The sequence below is a fragment of the Boleophthalmus pectinirostris genome, unplaced genomic scaffold (assembly GCF_026225935.1).
Source record: "Boleophthalmus pectinirostris isolate CB_2022bp ecotype Guang Dong unplaced genomic scaffold, ASM2622593v1 HiC_scaffold_13, whole genome shotgun sequence".
Taxonomy (NCBI): domain Eukaryota; kingdom Metazoa; phylum Chordata; class Actinopteri; order Gobiiformes; family Gobiidae; genus Boleophthalmus; species Boleophthalmus pectinirostris.
This window is the reverse complement of record NW_026571036.1, coordinates 9,467,733-9,495,708: the sequence shown is the minus strand read 5'-3', so window position 1 is coordinate 9,495,708 and position 27,976 is coordinate 9,467,733. Positions and strand designations below refer to the sequence as shown.

The 27,976-nt window shown below is 42.1% G+C and overlaps 1 protein-coding gene across 3 annotated transcripts in view; it reads right to left on the bottom strand.

Moving 5' to 3' along the window:
* gphnb (gephyrin b) overlaps nucleotides 1–27,976 on the bottom strand; it is a 178,487-nt gene that overhangs the window by 95,576 nt on the left and 54,935 nt on the right. For all 3 annotated transcript variants that reach the window (XM_055149401.1, XM_055149399.1, XM_055149400.1), the window contains exons 2-4: nucleotides 15,720–15,798; nucleotides 5,231–5,288; nucleotides 4,595–4,687 (exon numbers count right to left, since the gene is read on the bottom strand). In XM_055149401.1, the coding sequence (XP_055005376.1) occupies nucleotides 4,595–4,687; nucleotides 5,231–5,288; nucleotides 15,720–15,798 (230 nt within the window). The remainder of the gene's footprint in view (nucleotides 1–4,594; nucleotides 4,688–5,230; nucleotides 5,289–15,719; nucleotides 15,799–27,976) is intronic.

Sequence of the window (27,976 nt, the reverse complement as noted above, 5' to 3'; positions counted from 1 at the left end):
ACTAGGATATTAAGCTTTTCCCAAATCTTGTAGGAAGAAGGACAACAACGTCTTTCCCGTTGATAAAATTCACCAAACATTCTCTTTGTTCCGGCTTTAAATCCTCGATCTCAGGAATCGTTACCAACGCAGAATGTATGACCCTTCGCTGATTGGCTGGTGCCCGAACTCGCACTTCCGGGGTTTTTACGAACCGTCTAGTGTATTCTGATTCCTGACCTAGTTGCTGGAGTGAAATGAAATTGAGCGGAGGCACTAGATGGAGCCAGACTGGCTACCTCAGATTATGATTGACCCACAAAGTAAGTTATGAACAGACACTTACGCTCTCTTTTCACAGTTTTATTTATACCAACTATCCCAACCCGGATGTGTCCCAGTTTTGAATTTTGAACCTTTCACTAGAATCAATTCATCAATCTGAAATAAAGCTAAAAGTTGTAGCTGTTAACTTGGAAACTATCGCTTCATGACATCACAAGGTGGGACAGAGCATTTTGAGCTTTGGAGATGTAAACAGACTAATAATAAAGAGTTACTCAGACATTTGTGAATAAAATAAAACACAATTCCAGGTCTGTTTTTAAGAGGAAACAACATTTTATCACAACTAAAATAGGACCTTAAAAGAAAAAAAGTTGCAAAAAGTCACACTAGGGGCAAAAAACACATGATTTTAATCTATCAAAATGTCTCCAGTGCAATTTTCTGACAATTTAACACATTTCTGAGTTGAGATTATAAACAAAAGAAGTGTTAAACAATCTGAAAAAGAGTATAATTACAGTATGTTAACAGTATTTTCTTTTAAACCACACACATGTACCAGTCCGCACACACAGGCCGACACAGACAGAGCTCGGCTGTCTGGAGTCGTTACCCTGGATCAGATTAGAACGGTCAGTCTTATCGCTATGCTACACTGTACAGGTATGCTCCTCCTGCTAACACGCTGTAGACCGGACCTGATCCAGACCGGAGATAGGACTAAAAGTGGACCCGCTGTCCCCAGTACATGTGTCTGTGCTGGGGTAAAGGAGGAGAGATAGGGCCAGGGAGGAAATGATAGCGTTCGAAAAAAAAACCCAAAAAACTACCAGAGCAGAGTTTGACATTTTAGAATAAGAACTGGATATAGTTTTTCTTCACTATTTTGGCAAATAGTTGTAGTATAATTCCTTAAAGGGCCTACACATTAAACATCAGACGTCTTATAGAAGTGCAGATCATGTCTATAGTGCGTCTGTCAGTCCAAGACCAATTCTGGACAAAAAAACGACGTGCAAATTCTGTTCATTATTTGGACGTCTAACTATGACCCCACTTGAACGTCAATATGCAGTTAAACATTTGAACAAGGTGACTTTTTTTAGATGTCATTGGGATGTCTAATAACCTGTCTGACCTCGCAGCATTAGGATTCGTTTGCAGCCAGGTACTTTTTTATTTAACCAATCGCTGCTATTTGGTCGTGACGTATGTAATGCACCAAATCCCGTAGGAAGAAGGGCAATAACGTCTTTCCCCTTGGTAAAATTCACCAAACATTCTCTTTCTTCTGGCTTTAAATCATCAATCTCGGGAATCGCTGCCAACACAGAATGTCTGTCTTCGTCTACATCCATCTCGACCGCTTTGTTTACTGTTGTGCTGAACCACAAAGGGACCCAGACAGACGCTTGAGTTTGATGTCATGGCTTCACAGCTCTTTGCTCATTGGCCGGTGCCTGAATTCACACTTCCGGGGTTCTGTCTGATCTGTCTAGTGCAGGGGTGTCAAACTCATTTTGGTCCGGGGGCCGTGTCCAACCTACTTTGATCCTAAAGGGGCCGGATCAGAAAACTCATGGCATATATACCTTAAAAATAACAATAAGTTCAAATATTTTTGAAGGGAAATGCAAATCTATTATAGAAATATTTTTTTTAATTGATGAACTCTTTCTTTTACTAAATATTATAATATCATGAACAACCTGAAACTTTAAGAAAAATGCGATTTCAATACAATGTTTTAACATTAACTTGTATGGAAATAGGAATAAGTCATTTTTTTTCTTGGAAAATCCTGCACTCGGCTCCACTTTTCTCATTTTTGACATTTTGCTGATGAGGGTGTCACGGTCAACAGTCAAAACGATCGTCCTTTAAGAGCGTTTGGAAAGAGACAAGTCTTCATTTGTGCTGCTCTGGTGGGAGGGGCCACGTACAGAGACGCTGGAGACACTGCTATGCTCAGCGACACAGAAAATTACCAATATTTTAATAGAAAATATAATTAAAATATTTTAGTAGAAAATCAGCCGAGGGCCAGATTAAAGGTCTTGGAGGGCTGGATCTGGCCCCCGGGCCGTATGTTTGACACCTGTGGTCTAGTGTATTCCGATTCCTGACCTAGTCGCTGGAGAAAAATTTAATTGAGCGGAGGCACTAGGTAGCGCCAGCCTGGCTAGACGTCTAACACAGACGAAAGAAAAATTACGTTATTAATGGTAATTCTGTGTTAGTCAGAGAAATGATGGTGAATTTAATTTTATTTTTTAAAGATCCAATGCCTATTTACACGAGAACGCTTGCAGGTAAAAACAACAACATATTTTATCAGAAGTGCCTTTCATTTAGACGGTGACAGTGTTTTTGGGGCTTAAAAACGCAAAAATCTGAAACCACCCTCCAGAGTGTAAAAGTTGAATACGCTCCGCCATAGTGTTTCCGTCTACACTGCCCAAGACGCAAAACTCTGGTCAGATCTGCTCACGTTGCGTACTCGTTTACATCACATACATACAGTATACAGAAACCCGGCATACCCAATCGAATCCCACAAACTTTTGCATCACCGTATGCACGTAAATTTCCTCCCGAAAACACTCTAAACGTGGAATAAAAAGTGAAGACGCGACGCCACTTTTTCACGTCTTTTGCTCAAACTGTCATCATATAAACATAGCCTAAAAGTACGTAAAAAGCAGCTGTTAACTTAAAAACTACCACTTTATGACATCGCAAGGTGGAACTGAGCATTTTGAGCTTTGGAAATGTAAACAGACTAATAATAACGTGTTGCTCAAGCATGTGTGAATGAAACAAAACACAACTCCAGGTCTGTTTTTGATGAGTTAGTAATAGCAGCAGTTGTATTACTAGTATCTTATTAGAAGTAGTATTAGTAGTAGTAGCAGCAGTAGTAATAGTATCTAAAGAAGTAAGCCTATAGAAAACAGCAAAAGCAGCTCTTATAACAATAATGAACCTGTCTTTCTAAGCACTACAAATCCCATACACTTATTTGACAAAACATAATGAAAATCCGTCTAAAAATAGCACCTGCCGCCTCCTCACCACTTAACGTATCATAACGCCTCATCTGAAACAACAGTCATCCTTTTGTCCTCTGTGTCCGCCCGGCTCTATTTTTAACCGGGACTATTTTAACGCGGACTTTGATTTCCTGATTTCAAACCTGGTCGTGCTTCGGTTGAATGTGAAGTGGAGATGAGTGAGTACAGTGAGAGGTGTTACTGCTCTGTTACTCCTCTACAGCCACTCGCCAATACTGCAATATGTATCCCACTGTCAACAAATATGTCTATGCGCATATTTAGACACATCTTCAGACGAATCAGAGCTCGAACATTTTCTGATCTGTGTTATAATGTTGTTTCCTCGTCACAAACAAAGACATGGAGTTGTGTTTTGTTTCATTCACACATGTTTAACACACAAACCCTGCAGATTTAGGCTGAGTTATTCTCTCAAACAGAAAACAGAATAGTATTTGGAACAGGAGTACTGATAGAAACAGTATTAGTAGTAGCAGTAGGTTTCAGCCCTGGAGTTGACAGTCTCTACTGAACTAAAGGTAAGACGTAGGTGTAAACTATGACTTCATTATCAGAAGGTGAAGCAGCATTTTGAGATGTACACAGACTAATCATGCAGGATTACTCAAACGTGTGAATGGAAAAAAAAAAAAACAACAAAAACCACAACTCCAGATATGTTTTTGATCAGGTTACAACATTATATCATGGCTTAAAGCTCATAAGAGTCAATTTTGTGTAATACAGGACCTTTAAAGTGACTATAATGCAGTGTTCAGGCTTTTTAATTATTCCATATTACTGTATGTAGCTTCACTGTTTTTAAATGTACTACAAAGACAATTGAACCTGAGCTGCCAGAGCCTAAACGTGCAGATAGAAGACACGTCCAATTGTCTCATTCTCAGTATACGGACAGACCATGCCTCTCCAGAATTCCCTCCCTGAGTTGCAGAGGCTTAGCCAGGGTGGCACCACCTAGTGTCTCCACTCAATTTCACTTCTCTACAGAGACTAGGTCAGGAATCAGAATACACTAGATGGTTTGCAACAACCCCAGAAGTGCGAGTTCGGGCACCAGCCAATCACCAAAGAGCCATATATTCTGTGTTGGCAATGATTCCCGAGATCAAGGATTTAAAGCCGCACAATGCACATTTAGTACCTCATATTTCTGGAAATAAATCATGGAAAGTTAAGATAGTTAAATGTGAAAATTCCACATCTTTCCACATTCATATGTTGCAGAACTGAAGCATGTTTTGCCGTACCTCTGGTGTGACGTCTCTCGGGGCGAAGCCGGTGCCTCCGGTGGTGAGGATGAGGTTGAGCTCTTTTTCATCGCACCAGTCCACCAGTGTATCCTGTCACACACAAACACATACGTTTGGTTAAACTGGTGGTAAATAATGAAACAATCACACTTCCCCAACTGAATGCAAAATCAAATTTTTTCTTACAAGTTAACTAAAATGACAACTAATGTGTGACGTACACTGTGCGATATTTTCGATCATTTCACTCAGCCCCAGCTCAAACTGTACGACCACATTGCAGGGTTTAAAAGTTCACAGCTCATGATTCATGTTCTCACACTATACGACCCGACGCTCGGTGTGAAACCCTCATGAGAGGCAACTGGATTTCAAACAGGTTTGATATTTTTGCGACCTACGATTTCCGATCAGGAGCTGGTCATGAGGTATTAATCAGTTCTTGTTACACAAAGCATGACACAAGATTAAGCCAAAAGTCGGCCCGATCCCAAAAACAGTCGTAGGAGTTAAAAATCAGCTCAAAAAGGACTGAAAATCGCACAGTGTACACCTGCCTTAATGAAGCACATAAGATTAGGAATGAGCACATCACAGCGACAACATTGTTTAAAAAGTAAATCATGGACGTACCTTGATGTCTTCTATTTCATCTGGTACTATTTTGTAGGCCACGATCATCCCTCCCAACCTGAAACACACAAAACACAAGACATGAGTGAGACACAGAACATTCTTTCGTAGTTCTTATAATAATAATGTCATAGTAGTACAGTAGTACATACATAGTACACTACGTATGTATACAAATGTAGTTGAAACCAGTTCACATTTTTTTTAAATAACAGCATACGAACCTTCCCCAGTTTGATTCAAATCTTAATCGTCCAAGTGCGTGCAAACAAATCATTTTATTTTTTGCCCAGCCCTAAGTAGTAGTATGCAAAAATATTATTAAGTTTGTTGTAGTAGCTGTAACTTTTGTAATATTAGTGTAAAGATTGCAAAATAGTACATATTTTATTCATCTGAAAATGTCTTTATGGGGACAAAACGACAAAACTATACACTCATTTTATTTAGTAGAACAATGTATAACAACCTGTGTAATTATTAGCCATAGTTATTCGCTGTAGTAGCCTAATATTTATAGTAGCAGTTTGTTATAGTCGTAGAAGTACATAAACTTTGTAGTAACAGTATTTTTAGTTTGTCATAGTAGCTGTAATTATAGAATCTACCACTGAAACTTCACACAAATCACCCAAATCAACCAAGAATCTTAGTCCAGTTCTTCCCGAATGCCCTTGACCGCCCCCTTTAAAAAAACAGCACCTACACTCTCATACAGCGTGATCCACAGCGCCCTCTTGTGGCCGCCCGGAGTACTGCGGCTGTATCAGAACAACCCCAGGCTCAAGGTGAAGTCTCTGCACAGACAAGGCTTATGTAACCGCCTTCTCTTTTTTCACATGGGAGCTCTATTTTGGGACGAGGCTGCATCTCTCCTCCTGTACACCAGCAACACTCAAACCCTCCTCCCACCAAAAATACAATACGGATAGTTGTAGTTGCGATAGTTTTGCTTAAAGGGTCCATTGCGCTATTTTCTGATCTGTGTTATAATGTTACGCAGAGATGTGTTTTTTCATTCACACGTGTTTTTAACGCACAAACTCTGCGTCTGAGTTCTTCTCTCAAACGGAAAACACTGGTGGTGGAACTTTGTGACGTCATGTGGTGATACAGGAAGTGCGTCAATGTGTTTTTAAACTCCATAAACTAAGGGCCGCGGGCAGACTCCGGCCCGCCACGCCCCTTTGACCGACCCCTCAGCCTCTCTTCCCCCAACCACATGAACTGACCCTATGAGACAATCCTCAAAAGTTGTCATAACCTATATTTTTTTTATTAATTTTTAGCAAATAATAACATGTCTGCATCTTGTATTTTGTAGATTTTTTCAATTAAAAATGATATTTATATGAAGTATTTATGTTTATATTTAAATAATTCTATCACGTATTTACATTTGCCGCCGAATCTGACAGTCAACGCATGCGCAGAGTTCTGTAGTGCAGTTAAGGCAGGGGTCGCCAACCTTTTTCCTATACTGAGCTACATTTTAAAAAATAAAAATGCCGGAGAATTACTAATTTGAAGAATTTGAGAAAGAGTCATGGCGAGCCTTAGGCTACGTTCAGACTGCAGCCTGAAGTGACCTAAATCTGATTTTTTGGCCTCTATGTGACCTGTAACTTTGGCCCGCGATATAATTATATTTGGAAAAGCGGCATGACGTGTCTATTGAGCGTTGGGACTGATGTTGCTGTGTTGCTCCTCTGTGGGTTTGTGGATGTGGTGCTGGGACAGAGGCTGTGGGGCTTCTGTCATCTCGTTTTTATTTGGTAAAATTTTGTATTATTTGGATTTCATAGACGAGCCTAAATGTTTCAAATGTAACGCACATGCAAACATATAATATCAAATGTACCAAGTGTAGATTGTGCAGAGTCGAGTCTCAGGTCTGATCTGGTTCTGGTCTGGTTCCTGTTTTGTCCAGTTCATTAAGTTTACTGAACGCAGCCTGAAGTGACCCAAATCCGATTTTTTGGCTTCTATGTGACCTGTATCCGATCTTTTAATGACAGTCTGAACGACACAGATACGATTTTTTCAAATGCGACCCAGGACACTTGGATATGTGGTCCTAGAGCTGATGCATATCCGATCTTTTGACATGTGACTTCAGTCTGAACGGCCAAAGCGCATTCATTTGAACTACACGTCATCAACAAGCCACAAACGTCACTATTCTGTGCAGAAGTAGACGAAAATTGTTAATGAACTCCGTGTCACTGAAGCGAAGCACATCACCACTCACCACTCTTGACTACGTCACCACATTTACACGTTCCTTTCAACGGACGTCGCTGCCACTGCCGCTGTCCCACAAAACGCCACGGCCAAAAACCTCGTCCTTCTCCTTCTTAATCTCCTCCTCAAAACAAGTAAGTTGTTCATGTTCTGGCTCCGGTACGAGAGGAACTTTAAAATCTCCAGGTGCTAAATGCATGTTTGGACAACTTCCGTAAACACAGAGCATGATCGCTGTGGTTGACATCGTCGTGTCTCCAGTGCACATGCGGGACACTTTCGGGCCGTTTAATGTTCACACTGGAGTCACATACAAGTCGCATTTAATTGGAAATATGAACGACCTCACAAAAACATCAGATTTCACAAAAAAATCGGAATTGAGCGTTAAGCCCTGCAGTCTGAACGTAGCCTTAGATGGGGTACACATAGAAGCTTATAAAACATAAACCATTACCCATTCATTAGTGCAGAAGTTAGGTCTCAAAATAATAATTAATACATTTAAAATGGTACATAATCAGATTTTAGTTATTCAGCGCAGATGATGAGAGTCACTGTGAACACGCCAAACAAAGTCCAACTGACCCATCGAACTGTTGTGTTTCGTTTAGAGTCCGGTGCCGTTTATTTGTGAAAAAAGTTCGAAAATAGACCATTCTATGACAGTGCGCCTTATAGTGCGGAAAATACGGTACTAAGGTTGTTAAAAGTATCAAAAATCCTATACTACAACTAGTAATGGACCTTTCCTGAATAGCTTTAGAATGATCTTGAGTATATCAGAACAAAGAACCCTATGTTTGGCTAAAAAGTGACATACTGTGGCTTTAAGTTTGGATATTTCTTTCAAAAACAGTGAGTCTCCCAGAGTTAGAGTTATAAAGACCCCTGCCCTCCGTCTGAAATTATGATCATCAAACTCCTCGAACGCACCACAATCTATAGGTTATCTGAGTTGAAACATTTCTGAGGAGTCACTCTCTCTCCCGCTCCGTCTCTTTCTCCCTCCCTCCCTCTCTCATGCTCACCCTCCCTCTCTTTTTATCTCCTTTCCTCCCACTTTCCCTCTCCGTCGCTCTCTCCACGCCCCGTCTCTCTCCCTCTCTCTCCTTTCTCTTTCCGTCCCTTTCTCTTCCTCTCTCTAGCTCCTTCACTACGTTCCTCTCTTTCTCTGCCACCATCTCTCTCCTTTCTCTCTCCCTCTTTCACCCCCCTCTTTCTCTCCCTCCTTCTCCATCTCTCTCTGTCATTCTCTCCCTTTTTCTCTCCCTCCCTCTCCCTCTCAGTCCTCCTCTTCCTCGATCACTCCTGTCCTGCTTTCTTTCCCCCCCTCTTTCATTCTCCCTCCCTCTTCTTTCTCTCTCTCACTCCATCTTCCTCCCTCCCTTTCTCTCTCGTCCCGTCTTTCCCTCCCCCTCTCTCTTTCTCTCTCTCCCTCTCTTCTTTCTTTTCCTCCTTCTCTCTTTCTCTCAGTCTCCCTCCCTCTTTCTCCCCTGCCCCCTCTCTCTTTCACTCTCTCCCTCTTCCCCTCCCACGCTCTCCTTCCCCTCTCTCTCTTCTTTCTCTCCTTCTCTCGCTCTCTTCTCCCTCCCTCTCTCCCTTCTTCTCCCTCTTTCCCTCCCGCTCTCTTGTTCCTTCCTCTCTCTCTCCCTCTCTTCTTTCTCTTTCTCTCCTTCTCTCAGTCTTTCTCTCCCTCTCTTCTTTCTCTTTCTCTCAGTCTTTCTCTCCCACTCTTCTCCCTCTTTCCCTCCCGCTCTCTTGTTCCTTCCTCTCTCTTTCTCCGTCTCTTCTTTCTCTCCCTCCCTCTCTCCTTCCCTCCCTCTCTTCTTCCTCTCTTCTTTCTCTCCCTCCCTCTCTCTCGTGTTTGGTTCTGGCGCGAATGAAAATATGCTCGACTCGAATAGCTGGGGTTCCTTCCTGGTTTCCACGGCAACCTCTCCATCCTGTCTGAAGCAGAGGAGCGGCGAGCGAGCGAGCGAACGAGCCGTCCGCCAAATGTTTGTTTCTTTTTTTCTTTTTTTTTCAAACTATCGGGGATGCCATTTCTGCACAAAGCTCCGGTATGCTGCTGCTGACTCGGCGCTTTTGTGAATGTGTCTAGAGGAGATTTTAGGAACATATGTCCGTCGTTCCCAGAGTCAACAGCAGATTTGAGAATGGATTTTGTTTGGGAATTTATTTGCGGTAAAAAACAAAATTGTATCCACCGTGTAAAGGAAAGGAAACGATATCCAAATCTCACGGTGCGATATTATCACGATATGACAAAATTCACGAGGCTGATAAAATTGTAGATAGGATCATTTTTGTTTTTAAAATACTTCGAGAAACCGTTCATTCCTGGTCTGGTCCTAGTCTCAGTCCTAGTGTGGTCCCGGTCTGGTCGCGGTCTGGTCTCGGTCTCCGTCCCAGTCTCAGTCCCGGTCTGGTCCCGGTCTCAGTCCAGGTCTCGTCCCGGACTGGTCCTGATCTGGTCCTGGTCTCAGTCACAGTCTTGGTCATGGTCTCAGTCCCGGTCTGGTCCCGGTCTCAGTTCAGGTCTCGTCCTGGACTGGTCCTGATCTGGTCCTGGTCTCAGTCACAGTCTTGGTCCTGGTCTCAGTCCAGGTCTCGTCCCAGTCTCGTCCCGGTCTCAGTCACGTTCTCGGTCCTGGTCTCAGTCCTGGTCTGGTCCCGGTTTCAGCCCCAGTCTGGTCGCAGTCTTGGTCCCGCTCTCAGTCCCGGTCTGGTGGCGGTCTGGTCTCGGTCTCAATCCTGGTCTCTGTTCTGGTCTGATCACGGTCTGGTCCCCGTCTCAGTCTCAGTCTTGTTTCGGTCTCAGTCCCGGACTCAGTCTCAGTCTCGGTCCCCGTCCCGGTCTGGTTCATGTCTCAGTCCCGGTCTCAGTCTGGTCCCGGTCTCAGTCCAGGTCTGGTGGCGGTCTGGTCTCGGTCTGGTCCCGATCTCAGCCCCAGTCTGGTTGCGGTCTCAGTCCCGCTCTCAGTCCCGGTCTGGTGGCGGTCTGGTCCTGGTCCTGTTCCGATCTCGATCCTGGTCTGTTCTGGTCTGATCCTGGTCTGGTCCCGCTCTCAGTCCCGGTCTGGTGTGCCACTTCTAGACACAGCTGAACAACTGAGTCACTGCGAACACGCCGACAATCCGTTGGTCCCAGACAGCAGCCTCCCTACACGCCACAACTGAACAAAGCCCAGAGTCACCGTGAACGAGCCAAACAAAGTCCCACTGACCCATCCAACTGTTGTGTTTCGTTTAAAGTCCGCTGCGGTTTATTTGTGAAAAAGTTCAAAAATAGACCATTTAATGACAGTGCGTCTTATAATCCAGAGCACCTAATAGTGAAGAAAATACAGTAATCTTTATTTAGTTCTTTGGTTTAAAGACTTTAAATGACTTGAAGCTCAACGCAGACAACTTGGACTTGACTTGAACTTATGGGTCGACTTGGACTTGCCTGTGTTTGACTTGGGACTTGACTCGGACTTGAGGCCAAAGACTTGAGACTTACTTGAGACTTGCAAAACGATGACTTGGTCCCACCTCTGCTGTGAAACATTCCAGACAAAGCAATAAGGCATTTGATGGACGCTCCACCGGAAAAGTTACACAATGCATCTTTAAATTTCATTGAATCTCGACACTGCAGGAGCTTTTTTTTGTTCCCGAGACACGTTTTCAACTAAATTTAGGAATATCGGCCGAAACATTTGAATACTTTTATCGAAATGTCGCGCTGAAACTTACAACACAAAGCTTTTCTGGGAGACGTGAACTCCGGGTCGTCCTGGTTTGAAGACGGGCGTTTTAGCTGAGGTGTGGGTGCGATTCCCGTTATAGCAGCTCCTTAATGTTGGATGGACCGGTCTACGGTTTGGGCCTTGAAAGCCGAGATGCCTATGAATAAAAGAAGTCCATGATACTTTGAAAGCTTCGGTGTGATGGTAGAACGTTGTCACAGCAGCTCGCTCGGATGTGTGAATAATTGAAGGATCCTTGTACTCCATTCTCCTCAGAGGGAAGCAGGGCTGGTGTTGGTGTCCATTATACGGCGGGAAGGTTCTTCCAGTACGGGGAAGCATTTTAGGTCAAGAACTGGGATAGAGGAAAAAGTTGAGAGTTCAAATACGAAATGCTACTACACCAACACGAATACTATAAACTACTACTAAGTTTACTACAAGGTCAAGTCGTCCCAAGAAGTTTTGAAGCAAAGAAAATACACACATTGAGAGCCCCTGTGGCCGATGAACTCTGATATTTTTGGGCCGATATGTAGGGCCAATGTTGAGTATGTTTCCCAAATAGTGCTATTTAAAATTTACTATAAAGTAGGGGTGTAATGATATTGGCGATATCACAAGTAAATTTGCCACGGGGTCCGGTCAAGTGGTAACGGAGGGAAACGGGCAGATTTTTTACATTCAAATAGCTCTTATTCAGAAACTAGAGGGACTATTGAAATAAGTAAAGTATTAAAATGTAGGAAAGAGTTAACACTCCAACAGGGTAAAGTTAAACCTGTGATATTCTTTCAAGTTGTTGACAAAAAATTTTAAAACTCATGTTGGTAACGAAGGGAATGAAATATGCAGCACTTTTTGGGATAACTAGCGGTTCTCACTTACATATCCTTAACAAACTGGTTTGAATATTTGAATCTGAAAAAGGTGACGGACAAACAGACATTTTACATTTTGTTTTATTTTGAGGGGTTGTTGGTTTAACTATTGGTTTAACTCTTAAACTTTTGACTTTGAACTTCAAATGAACTGTTTGAAACTAATTGTATGTATAATGAGTGTGCTGGTGGTGTGTACTTTTGTGTGATTGTTGCTGTACTTTCCTTTGTCCTGTAGATGATTTTACATCAACCTCACGAGGGATTGAAGATGGAAATTAGCCACGTTGGCAATAATCTTTACATATTTACATTTTTAATGTTCATTAATATGTCCCTTTACAAATAAATAAAATAAGAAAAAAAAAAAAAGACACTGATAATGCACCGTGCGGGAAATACTACAACATGAGAAGTCACTTGATAAGCCGACACGCCGAAAATTTTGAAGAACGTGTTCAGAAAATGAAATCAGGACAAAAAACTATACGTGAGGCGTTTACAACAGCGCTGCCTCAGAACAGTGCTCGAGAAATAACAAAATGTATTGCAGAATATATAGCGTGCATTCATTTTCCACGGTGAACCTTGCATTTGAACGAATTATGTCTGAGGAGCAGCAGCAGAGTTGTACTTCTTGACATAAAGTTTGACAGCGGCAGACTGATATCACCTAACACCTATCTTACCGGCAAAGTAAAATTTCGCTGCTGCTGAGAAAATAGTCCCTGAACATGCGACGATTCATGCGATGCAAGGTTAGTTTTATTTCAAACATTATTCTATCAGCACAAACATTCACATCGACAGTCTGGTGTAATAATAGATTTGCTTCAGGTGTTTTGTGGAGTGGGTAAGACTGTTTTTAGTGGCAGGATAACTATGGCCATTGACATCCACTAGCGACCTCTGCAAATACAAGGACCGGATGGAATATGTTTTTAAAGTGTCTCCACACGTCTCCAACACTCTGGTTCACTAGGAAATCGGGTCCTATGTCCAAAATTCCGGACTGTCCCTTTAAGTCGTCCCAAGAAGTTTTGAAACAAGAAAGTTTAAAAAGTTTATCATGGCAACTCCCTGATGTAGATACTGACACATTCACTGGATATGACACCAAAACCTCCTTCCTGTTTTATCACAGGGCATCACAAAGTGGAACATGCAGGATTTGTGTGTTAAACATGTGTGAATGAAACAAAACACAACTCCAGGTCCGTTTGTGATGAGGAAAAAAACATTTAAACATAGACCAGAATATGGGCCCTTTAAAATGAACTAGTTTTTGAACAGTTTTTGTTTTCCTTCACTTTTTAAGACAGTAAAAATCAGGTCCAGCTCCTTGAAGAACTAAAAACAAGCGCTCTACTATTTAAAAAAAAAACAAAAAAAATCTCCACCCAAACAGAGACATGTTGCTTCACCTGTAGCTGCAGTCTCTGTCCTTGAGCTCGTGCGGTGTGTTCTCATTCTGCACATCATTTCTCAGACTCACCTTGGGCTGCCCCCCCCCTCTACGCACACACACATCGCCCCCTGATGGATGACATGTGTCGGCGCGGCCCTGTGTTGTGTGTGCAGCGCCCAGACTGTGATTAGGGCTTATGTTACACGTCCCGCTGCTCTTCCTCTTTCTCTTTCTCTCTCTCTGTCTCTATCTTTCCTCTCCAGTGTTGGGAGTAACGTGTTATAAAAGTAACGAATTACTGTAATGTGTTGCTTTTCGCTGTAACGCAGTAATGTTCGGCATCTAAATATTTACTTGGTACAATGTTTTTTTTTTAACCTGGATTGAAGTGGTGGGTTTTGGGTTTTCTTCATACAAATTCACTAAAATCACTGCGATATCAGCAGCGGTGAAACAACATCATTGCAGTTTCGAGTGGCAGGATGGACCCAGAGGTGCGTCCGTGTAGACCGTCTGGTGACCACGGGGGAAAGGACCGGCGCAGAACTCCATGCTGCACGGAGCTAATTGCAGCTGACGCTCAATCGAGCTTTGCGGACACCCTGCTCCACGGGCTCGGGGTTCTCTTCAGGGGCAGTCCTAGATTCCAAGGCCTAGTCCGAGATTAGTTGTAGTTTGGTCCTGGTTTAGACCTGGTTAAATTCTAGTTTAGATGTGGATTAGTCCAGGTTTAGACATTGTTTAGTCTTGGTTTAGTTCTGGTTTAGTCCTGGTTCAGTCCTTGTTCAGCTCTGGTTCAGCTCTGGTTTAGGGCTGGTTTAGTCCTGGTTTAGACCTGGTTCAGTTCTAGTTTAGACCTGGTTTAATCCTGGTTTAGTCCTGGTTCAGTTCTAGTTTAGATGTTGTTTAGTCCTGGTTTAGACCTGGTTTAGTCTTGGTTTAGTTCTGGTTTAGTCCTGGTTTAGTCCTGGTTCAGTCCAGGTTTAGACCTGGTTTAGTCCTGGTTCAGTCCTTGTTCAGCTCTGGTTCAGTTCTGGTTTAGTACTGATTTAGTCCTGGTTTAGACCTGGTTCAGTTCTAGTTTAGACCTGGTTTAATCCTGGTTTAGTCCTGGTTCAGTTCTAGTTTGGATGTTGTTTAGTCCTGGTTTAGACCTGGTTTAGTCTTGGTTTAGTTCTGGTTTAGTCCTGGTTTAGTCCTGGTTCAGTCCAGGTTTAGACCTGGTTTAGTCCTGGTTCAGTCCTTGTTCAGCTCTGGTTCAGTTCTGGTTTAGTACTGATTTAGTCCTGGTTTAGACCTGGTTCAGTTCTAGTTTAGACCTGGTTTAATCCTGGTTTAGTCCTGGTTCAGTTCTAGTTTGGATGTTGTTTAGTCCTGGTTTAGACCTGGTTTAGTCTTGGTTTAGTTCTGGTTTAGTCCTGGTTTAGTCCTGGTTCAGTCCAGGTTTAGACCTGGTTTAGTCCTGGTTCAGTCCTTGTTCAGCTCTGGTTCAGTTCTGGTTTAGTACTGATTTAGTCCTGGTTTAGACCTGGTTCAGTTCTAGTTTAGACCTGGTTTAATCCTGGTTTAGTCCTGGTTCAGTTCTAGTTTAGATGTTGTTTAGTCCTGGTTTAGACCTGGTTTAGTCCTGGTTCAGTCCTTGTTCAGCTCTGGTTCAGTTCTGGTTTAGTACTGGTTTAGTCCTGGTTTAGACCTGGTGCATTTCTGGTTTAGTCCTAGTTCAGTCCTGGTTCAGCTCAAATCTTATACAAGCGTTTGAGAATTCTATCATCATCAAATTCTATCATCATCATTTACATGACTAAAAAATAAATTAATTTGGCTTTAAAATCAGAATAAACCACCCACTTACTTCGGAATTAAAGCTCTCATGTAAATGTTGGAATTTTAAGGGTTGCTGGTTCAAATCTCACACATATTCGTTCTGTTAAAATGGTTGAGAATTTACATGTGTACACAGAGTTACAGTGGTGCAGTGGGTTAATACTCGCCCACTTTCTGGATAGTCTCCGGTTGAAATCCCACCCAAACTCAACCAAACCATTTTCGTAATCTCGATGGACACTTCTTGAACCTATTCCTCCTTCTCCAGTCAAATTCGAATGGACTTCCCTACAGGATAATCCCGTGTTTAGGTTACGGGGGTTTGTGTGGACTTTTTCCGTGCTGTCAGTCATGTATGTATTTTTAGCTCTTAATAAGCAGAGGGCAGGACTCACAGGGAGGGGTCATGGACGAGGTCTTTGAGGTTCACACCGCTGCGGTCCTCTGCCAGGTTTCGGTAGCAGCTGTCACTCACTGCAAACAGAAGAAGAAGAATAAAAATATACAGGTTAAACAGGAAGAGGAAATCTACATTGAGTTCCATTATAAATGACTGAGTGTCGGAAGAAGTCGTCAGTTTGTTACTTAAGTAAAAGTGCAGATACCAGAGCAAAAAAAATCTAGTAAAGCTTCAAAATCTGTGTATCATTCGTTCATTCATTTTTCAAAATAAAACAAAAAATAAGAAAACGAAAAAAAACAAGTATTTTCTTCATTATTTGTCTCCAAAACCAAAATGAAAAAACGATTTGTTTTTTCAGTTTTTGATTTTTGTGTTTAAATGAATAATGGAAAAAACAAATAACATTTCCCGTTTCTGTGACTTAAACTGCGATGCCGGACTTTTGCGTGGACTGAACCATTACTGAGCCAAGTGTAAACCAGGTCTAAACCAGGACTAAATCAGTAATCAGTCAAAGTCCTGGTCTCAGTCCTGGTCTCGTCCAGGTTTGGTCCCGGTCTGGTCCCGGTCTCAGTCCTGATCACCCAACAGTCTATGCGAGCACACCTCCGAGCCCGTCCCGACATTCAGTCCTGGTTCAGTCCTGGTTTAGACCTGGTTTAGACCTGGTTTTATACCTAACTTAGTCCTGTTTTAGTCCTGGTTCAGTCCTAGTTCAGTCCTGGTTCAGTCCGGCACTGCAGTTTAAGTCACAGAAACGGGAAATGCAAAACCATTTGTGCTTTTATTAAACCAACAATTAGTTTTAACATTATACAAATGGAAAATAAAATAAATGCAAACTGCTGTTTGGTAATACTAACAAGTTAAATAAAATATTCTCAAATAAGCAACAAATTTATGAAATATTATCAAAAATGTATTCCTTGTAAACAGTAAACAAAACTTTTCAAAAAAGCACAGCACTAACAGTTCCAGCATGAAGTTTTACTCAATCTTCATATTTTTGGCAAGAAAAACCAGCTCGTCCACATTGTCTGCAGTAAGTGTGGATCTGCTGCAGTTACAACGGACCCAGCAGTTGAAAATACACTTTCGAGGTCGCGGATATGGGAGACATGCAAGGGGGGGGTGGAGATTCTGTGCCGGTGAAAGTAAGGAAGCGACGACCGTAGTTTTGCAAGGATTCACGTGGTTCGGAGCGATGTAGTCAAGGCAGGGGGCAATTATTGTCAAGACGGCTGCCCTAATTATAAAGCGCTTCGGGAAACACTGCCAATCCAATAACGAACGAATTCCCTTGTGAATATTAAAGAGCTGAGCCTTCCGTGTAGCTGCACATGTAGTGGCTGAATGTAAACTTACACATATTGCGCGAACGCACTCGTGCAGCACCCCTGTTATATTATATTTCATGATTTATGCTTTTATTTTTTCAGAATAAAACTTTGTACAGTTGCGATTCCCCTCCCATTTTGTCAATAAGTTTCAAATTTAATCCTTTCATCTATAACTCTTTTGGTTATATTTTCCAAGTCATTTTGCTGCGAGTGAACAAAGCCTCCGTCTGAGCCTGCAGGCGTTTCTCCACAGTGACCCGAGAGCTCTGACTAATGTATTTCTTCATGTGGCTCGCCCAACATCCCAAATCCAATATAGCGCCGGTGGACGTCATTGACCCAGACCCACACCTCCTTCACTGTGTAATGAGGAGAGGCCCCTGACTGCAGCAGGTGGGGGCCACGGGAGGGTGGGGGCCCCGTGAGTCATCGCAGAACGAGGGACGGATGTTGACTGACGAGAAGAGAGACGAGAGAAAGAAAGAAAGATAGAAGTGTGGAAAGTGGGTCTGAAAATGTCTGGACGAAATGGAAGAAAGATTGGCCCAGTTTTGATTCTGGGTTGGATAAAAGTTTTGGTTACTCTTCCCACTGTGAGTAAGTCTAAGAGTGACTTTCTTCAACCTTGTGGTGATACAGGAAGTGCTCCACTGTGTTTTTAAACTCCACACTTTCCCTAGAATCATCTGGATAATTTCAGCCTTGGAACTGCCATTCTCTACTGAATTAAAGCTACGTTTATATGATGGTCTGAACAGAAGACAGAAAAGTGGCATTGCATCTTCACTTTTTATTCCGTATTTAGGCGAGCATTTTTGGGAGGAAATCTGCGTGCATACGGTGGTGCAAAAATGTGTGGAATTCGATTGGGTATGCATGCCAGATGGCTCGGTGGTGACGCTACGTGGTGACGCTACGTGGTGACGCTACGTGGTGACGCTACGTGGTGACGCTACGTGGTGACGCTACGTGGTGACGCTACGTGGTGACGCTACGTGGTGATGTACAGTGTTGGGAATAATGTGTTATAAAAGTAACAAATTACTGTAATGTGTTGCCTTTTGCTGTAATGCAGTAATGTGGCAAAAAAGGGGGAAAAAATTGTAATATTTTACTCGATGTCATTGATGATTTACTAAATGTCAGTAACGTTCGTCACAATGTTTTTTTAACCTGGACTGAAGGGGTGTTTTTTTTTGTTTTTCTTCATACAAATTCGCTAAAATCACCGCGCTATCAGCAGCAGTGAAAGCCATTGTTACGGTTCCGAATATCAGGACGGGCTCGGAGGTGCGCCCGTGTAGACTGTCAGGTAACCGCAGGTGAAATGACCGGCGCAGAACTCCATGCTCCACGGGGCTAATCACAGAAGACGTCAGCTCAAAAGTATGGCATATTTGCGGACACCCTGCTCCACGGGCTTGGGGTTCTCTCAGGGGCAGTCCTAGATTCCAAGTCCTAGTCCAAGATTAGTTCTGTTTTGGTCCTGGCTTAGATCTGGTTTAGACCTGGTTTAGTCCTGATTTAGACCTGGTTTACTATTGGTTCAGTTCTGGTTTAGACCTGGTGCAGTCCTGTTTCAGTCCTTGTAAAGCTCTGGTTTAGTCCTAGTTCAGTCCTGGTTTAGACCTGGTTCAGTCCTGGTTCAGTCCTTATACAGTGCAAAAGTCCAGCATCTTCACTCGCTGATTGTTATTTGACACTGAGCAACAGTTATTTTCGTGAGAGTAACTTAAAGTGCTGCAGTTGTTCTGTAACTTCTCACATTTTGAATGTGGTAATATTGTAATGTAACAAATCACTTTGACATGGCAGTAACAAGTCAGAAATAACACATTACAGTTTTGAAGTAACTTGCCCAACAGTGGTGATGTATGTGACGTAAACGTGATTTGGCGCATTACATACATCACGACTAAATAGCAGAGACTGGTTAAATAAAAAAAAAAAGTACTCGCCAACCGTCGCGTGAACGAATCCTAATGCTGTGAAGTCAGACAGTTTCCACAAAGTGAAATCAGCTGATGAATCAGGCTAGACCATTGGTGCATTGTGTAACTTTTCAAACACTTTTCTCCATGGAGGGGTTATCACTTTGACTGGAATGTTTCACAGTATGGCTTTAAACCTTTCTACCTTCATGGAGACCAAACCAGATGAAGTTGCAGGTCAGATCTGCGGAGAGGCGACCCTGCTCACAGTCAGAATGGTGTTTTTCTAGGTATTTTTGAGCAATAAAACTTGCTGCAATTGAATAAATGTGAAGTAGAGCTGTTTAATGTCACACTGTGAAACATTCCAGGCAGAGCAATAGAAACAAGCATGGACCGCCAACCAAAAAGTGACATAGTGCGTCTTTAAGTGGTAAATATACACATTTGGATCCAGTTTGTCTTATTTTTATTGAGTTTTTTATGGTTAATATTGATTTTGGGCAGATACTTAAATCCGGAGCATCGGAATCGGAACAGAAACATTCCAACATTCGCTCAACACACGGAACAAAACTCGCTCGCTGCATAAAAACCGTGGAACTTCCTTCAAGACTGCAGTGTTCCTCTCTCTCTCTCTTTCTCTTTCCTCCTCTCCTCCTCTCTTCTCTCTCTCTCTGCTTCCCCCTTGATCTAAAAATAGACGCTCCTCTCTCCTCCAAAGAGCCAGCAACTGTTCTGAACCAATCAACACGCGCTGTCAAAATCTCCTCCATCGCTCCGTGCATGTGTACGACGAGGGGAAGTCCTGAGTGAAGAAAGGATGGCGACGGAGGAGAGGAAAAGAAAGGAGAGGAGAGCGGCTATCCTCTGCTAATGTGACGGAGGGAAAGCGAGCGAAACAACGAGACAATCAAACGCGTGTGAAATCTGCAGTGGAAATGGTTTCGGAGGAATACAAAGTGCCATCCCGGCGCCCACCTGCTAAGCCCCGCCCCCTGGACTTTTCTAGAACTAATACTGCAAGATGGTTTGAGTCACCTACAAAGTCAGAACGCTACAGGTCGCGGGTCTGGAGGTGGGAGGAGGAGTTTTACACTTCTACGGGGCATTAACTCCAAACACCGAACATATTTAGATCAACACGTTACTTTTTATGAGTGTTGGAGTCAAGACCGCACTAATCGAGACCAAGACGAGTCCGAAACCACAGGGTCCCAAGACCGAGACAAGACTTTTAAAGGTCGAGACCAAGATATGACCAAGGCTGAATCCCATTACGCACCTTGGCCATTCCACTTGTCCCAGTTACCGTTATGGCAGAGGGGTAGGAGAAAGTGGTTAGGTTAGGTTAGGTTGCTTTATTCGTACCTGTAGGTAAATTTGTTTTGCAGATTTGAGAGGCTGGTCCTACATTTTAAATTTGATTCATCCACATTGTGTACAATAAACACGTATAAAAACACAGTTACAAAATAAAGTGTTACAGTGCTCCAGTGCAGAATGGTTTTGTTCTATAAATAATTAGTTAAATTCATCCATCACACTTGGCTAAAATCACAATAAATATTAAATATATAAAAACGCACGATTTTTCCAATACAAACATACTAAAATTGATAGATAAATAGATTACAATTTACTCATAAGTACAATAGCAGCTGGAACGAAGATCCTTTTAAAATGATTCGTTCTAGATCTTGGAACTAAAAGCCTCAGACCAGAGGGAAGCAGCTGAAACTCTGAGTTTAGTGGATGTTGCACGTCTTTTAAAATACTCTGGGATGTCCTCTGTAACTGTCTTGAGTCCACAGTCAGTCCAGACGGCTCTGAGGATGGTCAGTCATTTAACCAACTGATTCAGGGAGTTCTTGCTTTTAGCAGAGACGCTCCCAAACCACGAGACCAGTGAAAACGTTAAAACTGATTCCTGATGTGGTAGGGCTATATACCCCTCCAAACGAAGATTTTTCAGAGGCAAACTCGAAACGGGGAGGGGTATGAGCAATTTCCCAGAATGCCTTGCGAATCACCGACAAGATGGCAGCTAACATGACCACAGAGACCAAAGAAGTTCAGAAATTGTAGACAGTAGGGATGGGCATGATTAGTCGATTAATCGATAATTGATCATTAAGAATTTCATCGATTACGTTAATTTTAATTGACAAACCGAATATAGGTTGCTGTGCGTAGCGTGACCAAACAGGGGTCTGTACATGTGTCTCTCTGCATCAGAAGGAGCGAGCAAACACAAACAGTCGGTCAGTCTGTGACGTACCGAAGCACAAATGCGTATTTAACGATGACTTTTACAAGAAATTCTACGCTTTCCTTTGCGTTCGGGACAAGCGGGAGGCCATGTGCACAGTGTACAAAGCAGGAACATATGTTTCGGTGTCCAGTGGGAAAAAGTTTTACCAGGTGAGAGTCGCGCAATGTCAATGACGAGTCCCCACCTCCCTCCCCCCGTACGGTGTCCTGGTTTTGACAAATGCAAATATGGTCACACTAACCTGTATTCCACTGAGTCATGTCTTTTAATCTGACAGAAATTGACCGCATCAGCGCACAAGAGCTGTAGTTTTATCTTCGCTTACTTTATGCAAATTAGCAATGTGGTTTTAAGTTTCATTTCTGTGAGAGTTGAGCAAATCTGAATTAAACACATTATAATCTCAAACGGATTGATGTGGCTCTAGAGTGGTTATGGTTTATATGTCGTAAAGTTGAATTTATTTATGCAGATTAGTAGTGCAGATAGTAATAATAATGATGATCATTTTAATATAAAAATGTTAATGATTAATCGATAATCGATCGTTAATTCTTCCGACGATTGATTAAGAAAATTTCATCGAATGCCCATCCCTAGTAGACGGCACGTTGGATTTCTGGCAAAAGCTTTTTCTGGCGGAGACGACTGATGATGTATGTGATTGTTGAAGGGGAGTCCCAATTCATAGGTGTTTACTTTCAACCCCTACCCCTTGTTACTCATTTTCAAGGGGCAAGGGCCAAAGAGTAGGGGTTGAAATTAAGGTTTGAAAAACTAAAATCTTGTTAAATTAAGATTACGTGAATTAAGAAAGTTTTATCATGATCTGAGTAAATTTCACTTGAAAAGTAAAATTATCTGCAAGTGGAACAAGACTTTTTGCACTTAAATTATGAAAATACACCTTGCTACACTTAAAATAAGAAAAACAACAACTTTTTGCACTTAAAATAAGAAATAAAATCAAATGTTGCTTGAATAAAAAAAAACACACACACTTATTCCATTGTCAGATAATTTCACTTGTCAAGTTGAAGCTCCTCAAATAAAGTAAAAATGTTCTTTGTTTATGCCATTTTACCTTATGTAGATGTTACTTTTTGAAGTGTAATTTGTTGAAAATAATCAAAACCAGCTTTATATATACGCCCAAAAACATCAACAGAGTTTATCGGGAATCGGTTGCTCTGTATTCGAAACAAACAGTATCTGCATCAGCCATGAAAAATCAGAATCGAATCAGGTTTGTGAAGTTGTAGTGCACAGTTTAGGTTCATGCTTTTGTATATTTATGGAGAATTGACGTGTGGGAGCGTGGGTAACGTACAGTGTTGAGGAGTAACAGATTACATGTACCGGAGTTATGTAATCAGAGTACAAATTATGAGTAACTGTATTCGGTTACAGTTACTGTTTCAGTGAGTGGTAATTGGATTACAGTTACTTGGTTAAAAACTAAAACAGGACTAAAACAGGTCTAAACCAGGACTAAACCAGGACTAATCCAGGTCTAAACCAGGACTAAACCAGGACTAAACCAGGTCTAAACCAAAACTAAACCAGGACTAAAATATGACTAAAACACGACTAAAACAGGTTTAACCATGACTAAATCAGGACTAAATCAGGACTAAAACAGGACTAAACCAGGTATAAACCAGGACTAAAACAGGACTAAACCACAATTTAACAGAACTAAACCAGGACTAAACCAGGACTAAAACAGGACTAACCCACGATTTAACAGGACTAAACCAGGATTTAACAGGACTAAACCTAAATGCTGTGCAGATGTGTCTCCTCCTCTTCTATCAATAATATTTTTAATTTGGTTTAGTAAAATCTGGGCTTTTTATTTTCTTTTAGCAGATAAAACATCTTATGTCATGATTTCCTCGTCTTTGCTTTTCTACAGCAAATCAAGTAATCCAAAGTATTCAGATTACATTACTCACTTTAAGTAATTTAATGGATTACGTTACAAACTACATTTTGAGGCATGTAATCTGTAATCTGTAGGGGAATACAATTTAAAAGTAACCTTCCCAACACTGGTAATGTAGGCTTGGACAAAATCTTTCAACTAATCTTCACTCTTGATCGCTAGATTACTCAAACATGCACGGATGGTTTCTAAAAATGAAAACCAGTTTTGAGATGCATTTTCAAGCAATAAAAACTCGTGTAGTTGAAGAAGTAGAAGGTAGAACATTCCAAACAACATCTATTTAGTATTTAAACATAACCCAATGATGCAAGAGTGTAAAAAATATAAAAAGCCCAAATTAAAACATGGCTTGCTTCCTTAAAGAACCACAGGATGTACTGGAAAAGCCTGTATGGGTTAATTAGGTCGATTCATGCAGTAAGGGACCCATATACAATGCTCTTTGATAGACCCCCGCTGTGTTCATGTAGTAGCTATAGGTAAGATGAGAGAGGATGTCACACTTTTAAAGAAGAAGAAAGCAGTTAGAAATGACTTCATGTCGACGCGTAACTAGAGGGAAGACCGTAGACCGTATGAAGAAGCGGATTAAGGGAGTGTGACGTCACCCATAGCGTTCGTTTCCACTCGGACGAAGCTCATGATGCCAGCAGATATAGGAGCGAAAGTGAAATAAAACACCAGGATAATCTGTGTATCATTCGTTCATTCGTTTTTCAATATAAAACTAAAAATAAGAATATGAAAAAACAACTATATTCTTCGTTATTTGTCTCCAAAACCAAAATGAAAAAATGGATAATGATTCGTTTTTTTCAGTTTTCGAGTTTGTGTTTAAGTAAATAATGGAAAAAAACGGATAACGGACATTTCCCGTTTCCGTAAATTGAATTGTGAACCAGGATTAAAACAGGACTAAACCAGGACTGAACCAGGACTAAACCGGTCTCAGTCCTAGTCTGGTGCTGGTCTCAGTCTCAGTTTGGTCCTGGTCTCAGTCCTGGTCTTAGTCCCGGTGTCAGTCCCGGTCTCCATCACGGTCTGGTCCCTGTCTCAGTCTTAGTCTGGACTCAGTCTCAGTCCTGGTCTGGTCCTGGTCTGGTCCCATTCTCAGTCTTGGTCTGGTCCTGGTTTCAGGCCCAGTCTGGTCCCGGTCTCAGTCCTGATCACCCAATAGTGTACACAGGCGCACCTCCAGGCCTGTCTTGATACTCAGTTCTGGTTTAGTCCTGTTTTAGTCCTAGTTTAGACCTGTTTTAGTCCTGGTTTAGTCCTAGTTTAGACCTATTTTAGTCCTGGTTTAGTCCTGTTTTAGTCCTGGTTTAAATCTGTTTTAGACCTGTTTTAGTCCCGTTTTAGTCCTGGTTCAGTCCTGGTTTAGACCTGTTTTAATCCCGTTTTAGTCCTGTTTTAGTCCTGGTTTAGTCCAGATTTAGACCTGTTTTAGTCCTGATTTCGCCCTGGCTCAGTCCTGGTTCAGTCTGTATGCAGCGCAAAAGTCCAGCATCACAGTTGAAGTCACGGAAACGGGAAACAGCCATTATCCGCTTTTTCTATTATTATTAGTTTTATTTAGAATATTTTTTGTTTTACCTTTTGCTCAGTTGAAATTGCCAATCAAAAGTCTCCAAAAAGCAGTTTCAGTGGGGCTAAAACAATAACTGTAACTCCAAGGTAAGTTTAAAAACACAGTAGAGCACTTCCTCTGTAACCACTAGATGACATCATAAGGTGGAGCAGAGCCTAAATACGCAGGGTTTGTGTGTTAAATTATTAAATTAAAAGTATGTTTGTGATGAGGAAACATTATAACAGATAAAAACAGAGCAGTATAGGCCCTTTAAATAAAAATGGATTCGCGCGGAACTAAACCAGGCCTTTCTTCTCTCCATAATCGTAGCGCTGACACTGACATGGTGACATAGTTCCGGAGACTACACTGTACACCGCACGCTGACAGGAGCAATGACAGGAGCAATGACAGGATCAGCTCGTGTGATTCCTGTTTCTCTCCACTGGGACATACGGCGTTCCCTACAGTACGGAGCGGAGGACTATATCACAGGGCTGTACACGGATGAGTACACCAGACACATACAGATGACAGCCATGCTCAAATTCAAAAGTTGGAGTAGTAGTCGTTGTAGAAGTAGAAGTAGTAGGGGAACTGCAGCAACTTCTTCATGTAAACAAGACAAAACTACTTCAAAGTACTTCAAATGACACTTAAAGTTCAAGGCTGTCTGCACTTGCTACCTACAGTAAACAATGATACCTCAAGGATCTGTTTTGGGTCCATTATTATTCAACTTTTGGAGTAGACAATAATATGTTTACCTCATATTCAAGTATCAGTAGTAGCAGTAGCAGAGCTGATTTCATCCAAATGATGTCAGCGATGGTGTATGGAGTTTAAAACACAGTGGAGTACTTCCTGTGCTGTCCTGTGACGTCACAAGGTGGAACAGAGTGTTTTCGGTTTGAGGGAAGAACTCAGCCTAAATACGCAGGATGTGTGTGTTAAACGTGTGAATGAAACAAAACATGAATGAAACATAACTCCCGTTTCCGTGACTTAAACTGCGATACTGGACTTTTACACTGCATACGGACTGAACCAGGACTAAACCAGGTCTAAACCAGGACTAAATCAGGTCTAAACCAGGACTAAATCAGGTCTAAACCAGGACTAAACCAGGTCTAAACCAGGACTAAACCAGGTCTAAACCAGGACTAAACCAGAATTGAGTCTCAAGACGGGCCTGGAGGTGTACACTGTGTACACCGTTGGGTGAGACCGGGACCAGACTGGGACTGAAACCAGGACCAGACCGGGACCAGACCAGGACTGAGACCAGTTTTATCAGGTTCAGTCCTGTTTTAGTCCTGCTTTTAGTCCTGGTTCAGTCCTGTTTTAGTCCTGGTTCAGTCCTGCTTCAGTCCTGGTTCAGTCCTGTTTTAGTCGTGTTTTAGTCCTGGTTCAGTCCTGTTTTAGTCCTGGTTCAGTCCTGCTTCAGTCCTGGTTCAGTCCTGTTTTAGTCGTGTTTTAGTCCTGGTTCAGTCCTGTTTTAGTCCTGGTTCAGTTCTGGTTTAGTCTTGCTTCAGTCCTGTTTTAGTCGTGTTTTAGTCCTGGTTCAGTTCTGATTTAGTCCTGGTTCAGTCCTGCTTCAGTCCTGTTTTGGTCCTGCTTCAGTCCTGTTTTAGTCTTGTTTTAGTCCCAGTTTAGTCCTGGTTCAGTCCTGTTTTAATCCTGGTTCAGTCCTGTTTTAATCCTGGTTCAGTCCTGTTTTAATCCTGGTTCAGTCCTGTTTTAGTCCTGGTTCAGTCCTATTTTAATCCTGGTTCAGTCCTGTTTTAATCCTGGTTCAGTCCTGGTTTAGTCCTAGTTCAGTCCGTATGTGGCGCAAAAGTCCGGGATCGCAGTTTACGTCACTGAAACTTTTTTTTTCCATTTTTGATTTAAACACAAAATCAAAAACTGAAAAAAAAACCCAAAAACAAATCATTATAATTTTTTTTTTCATTTTGGTTTTGGAAACAAATAATAAAGAAATCAGTTGTTTTATCATTTTCTTATTTTTGGTTTTATATTGAAAAACGAACGATACACGGATTCTCCAGGTCTGTTTGAGATGAGGAAACAACATTATAACAGAGATTAGAAAAATAGCGTAACACGGGCTCTTTAAACTCGCCGTATCTGTAGCAGAACTATAAGACGACTTGTAATGAAATACTGCAAACACATCTCCAAAGTCCATGACCAAACGCGGGGCAGCCATCACACCGTACATCTCCTCCGTCTGGATGCTAAACGTACAGTTAGCATGCACTCGCTCCCTGTCAGATTAGCCAGCGGGCCGTCCTAGCTAGCGGGCTACGTGCTGTCAGCCTGTCAGCCGCTAGCTAGCGCGCCGCATTAATACAGCCCCGGCCCGTTCGCTCCACTCCATCATTTCCGGAACATAAAGCAGTCAGCGCTCTTATCTCCCCGGGATCCCACGCTAATGGGGCTTTCCCGTATTGCAACCACACACACACACACACACACACACACGGACAAACGCACACATACACACACAGGACCGTACACACAAGCTATAGCATCAAATATAGATGGAGAACACACGGCAAATACAGTAATGTACAGTTTATTTAAAGGTGATGGAGGAAGCCTCATGGAGTGTGTATACATGCACATCAGTATAATAATAAGAGTAACATACATGAATAAACCTGGAGTTGTCTTTTGTTTCATTCACACATATTTGAGTAACTTTTTATAATTAGTCTGTCTACATCACCAAAGCTCAAAATGCTCTGTTCCACCTTGTGACGTCATATGGCAGTCAACATCAACATCGTCAACAATAATCAGCATACAACATCAACATGAACTCCGTGTCACTGAAGCGAAGCACATCGCCAAACACCACTCTTGGCTACGCCTCCGCACACGTTCCTTTCAACGGACGTCGTTGCCGCTGCCCCACAAAACACCACGGCCAAAAACCTCGTCCTTCTCCTTCTCAATCTCCTCCATAAAACAAGTAAGTTGTTCATGTTCTGGCTCCGGTACGAGAGGAACTTTAAAATCGCCAGGTGCTGAATGCTGCGTCCATGTTTGAACAACTTCAGTAAACACAGAACACGCTTGCTGCGGTTGACTTCATCGTGTCTCCAGTGCACATGCGGGACACTTTTGGGCCGTTTAACGTTCACACTAGAGATCACATACAAGTCGCATTTAAT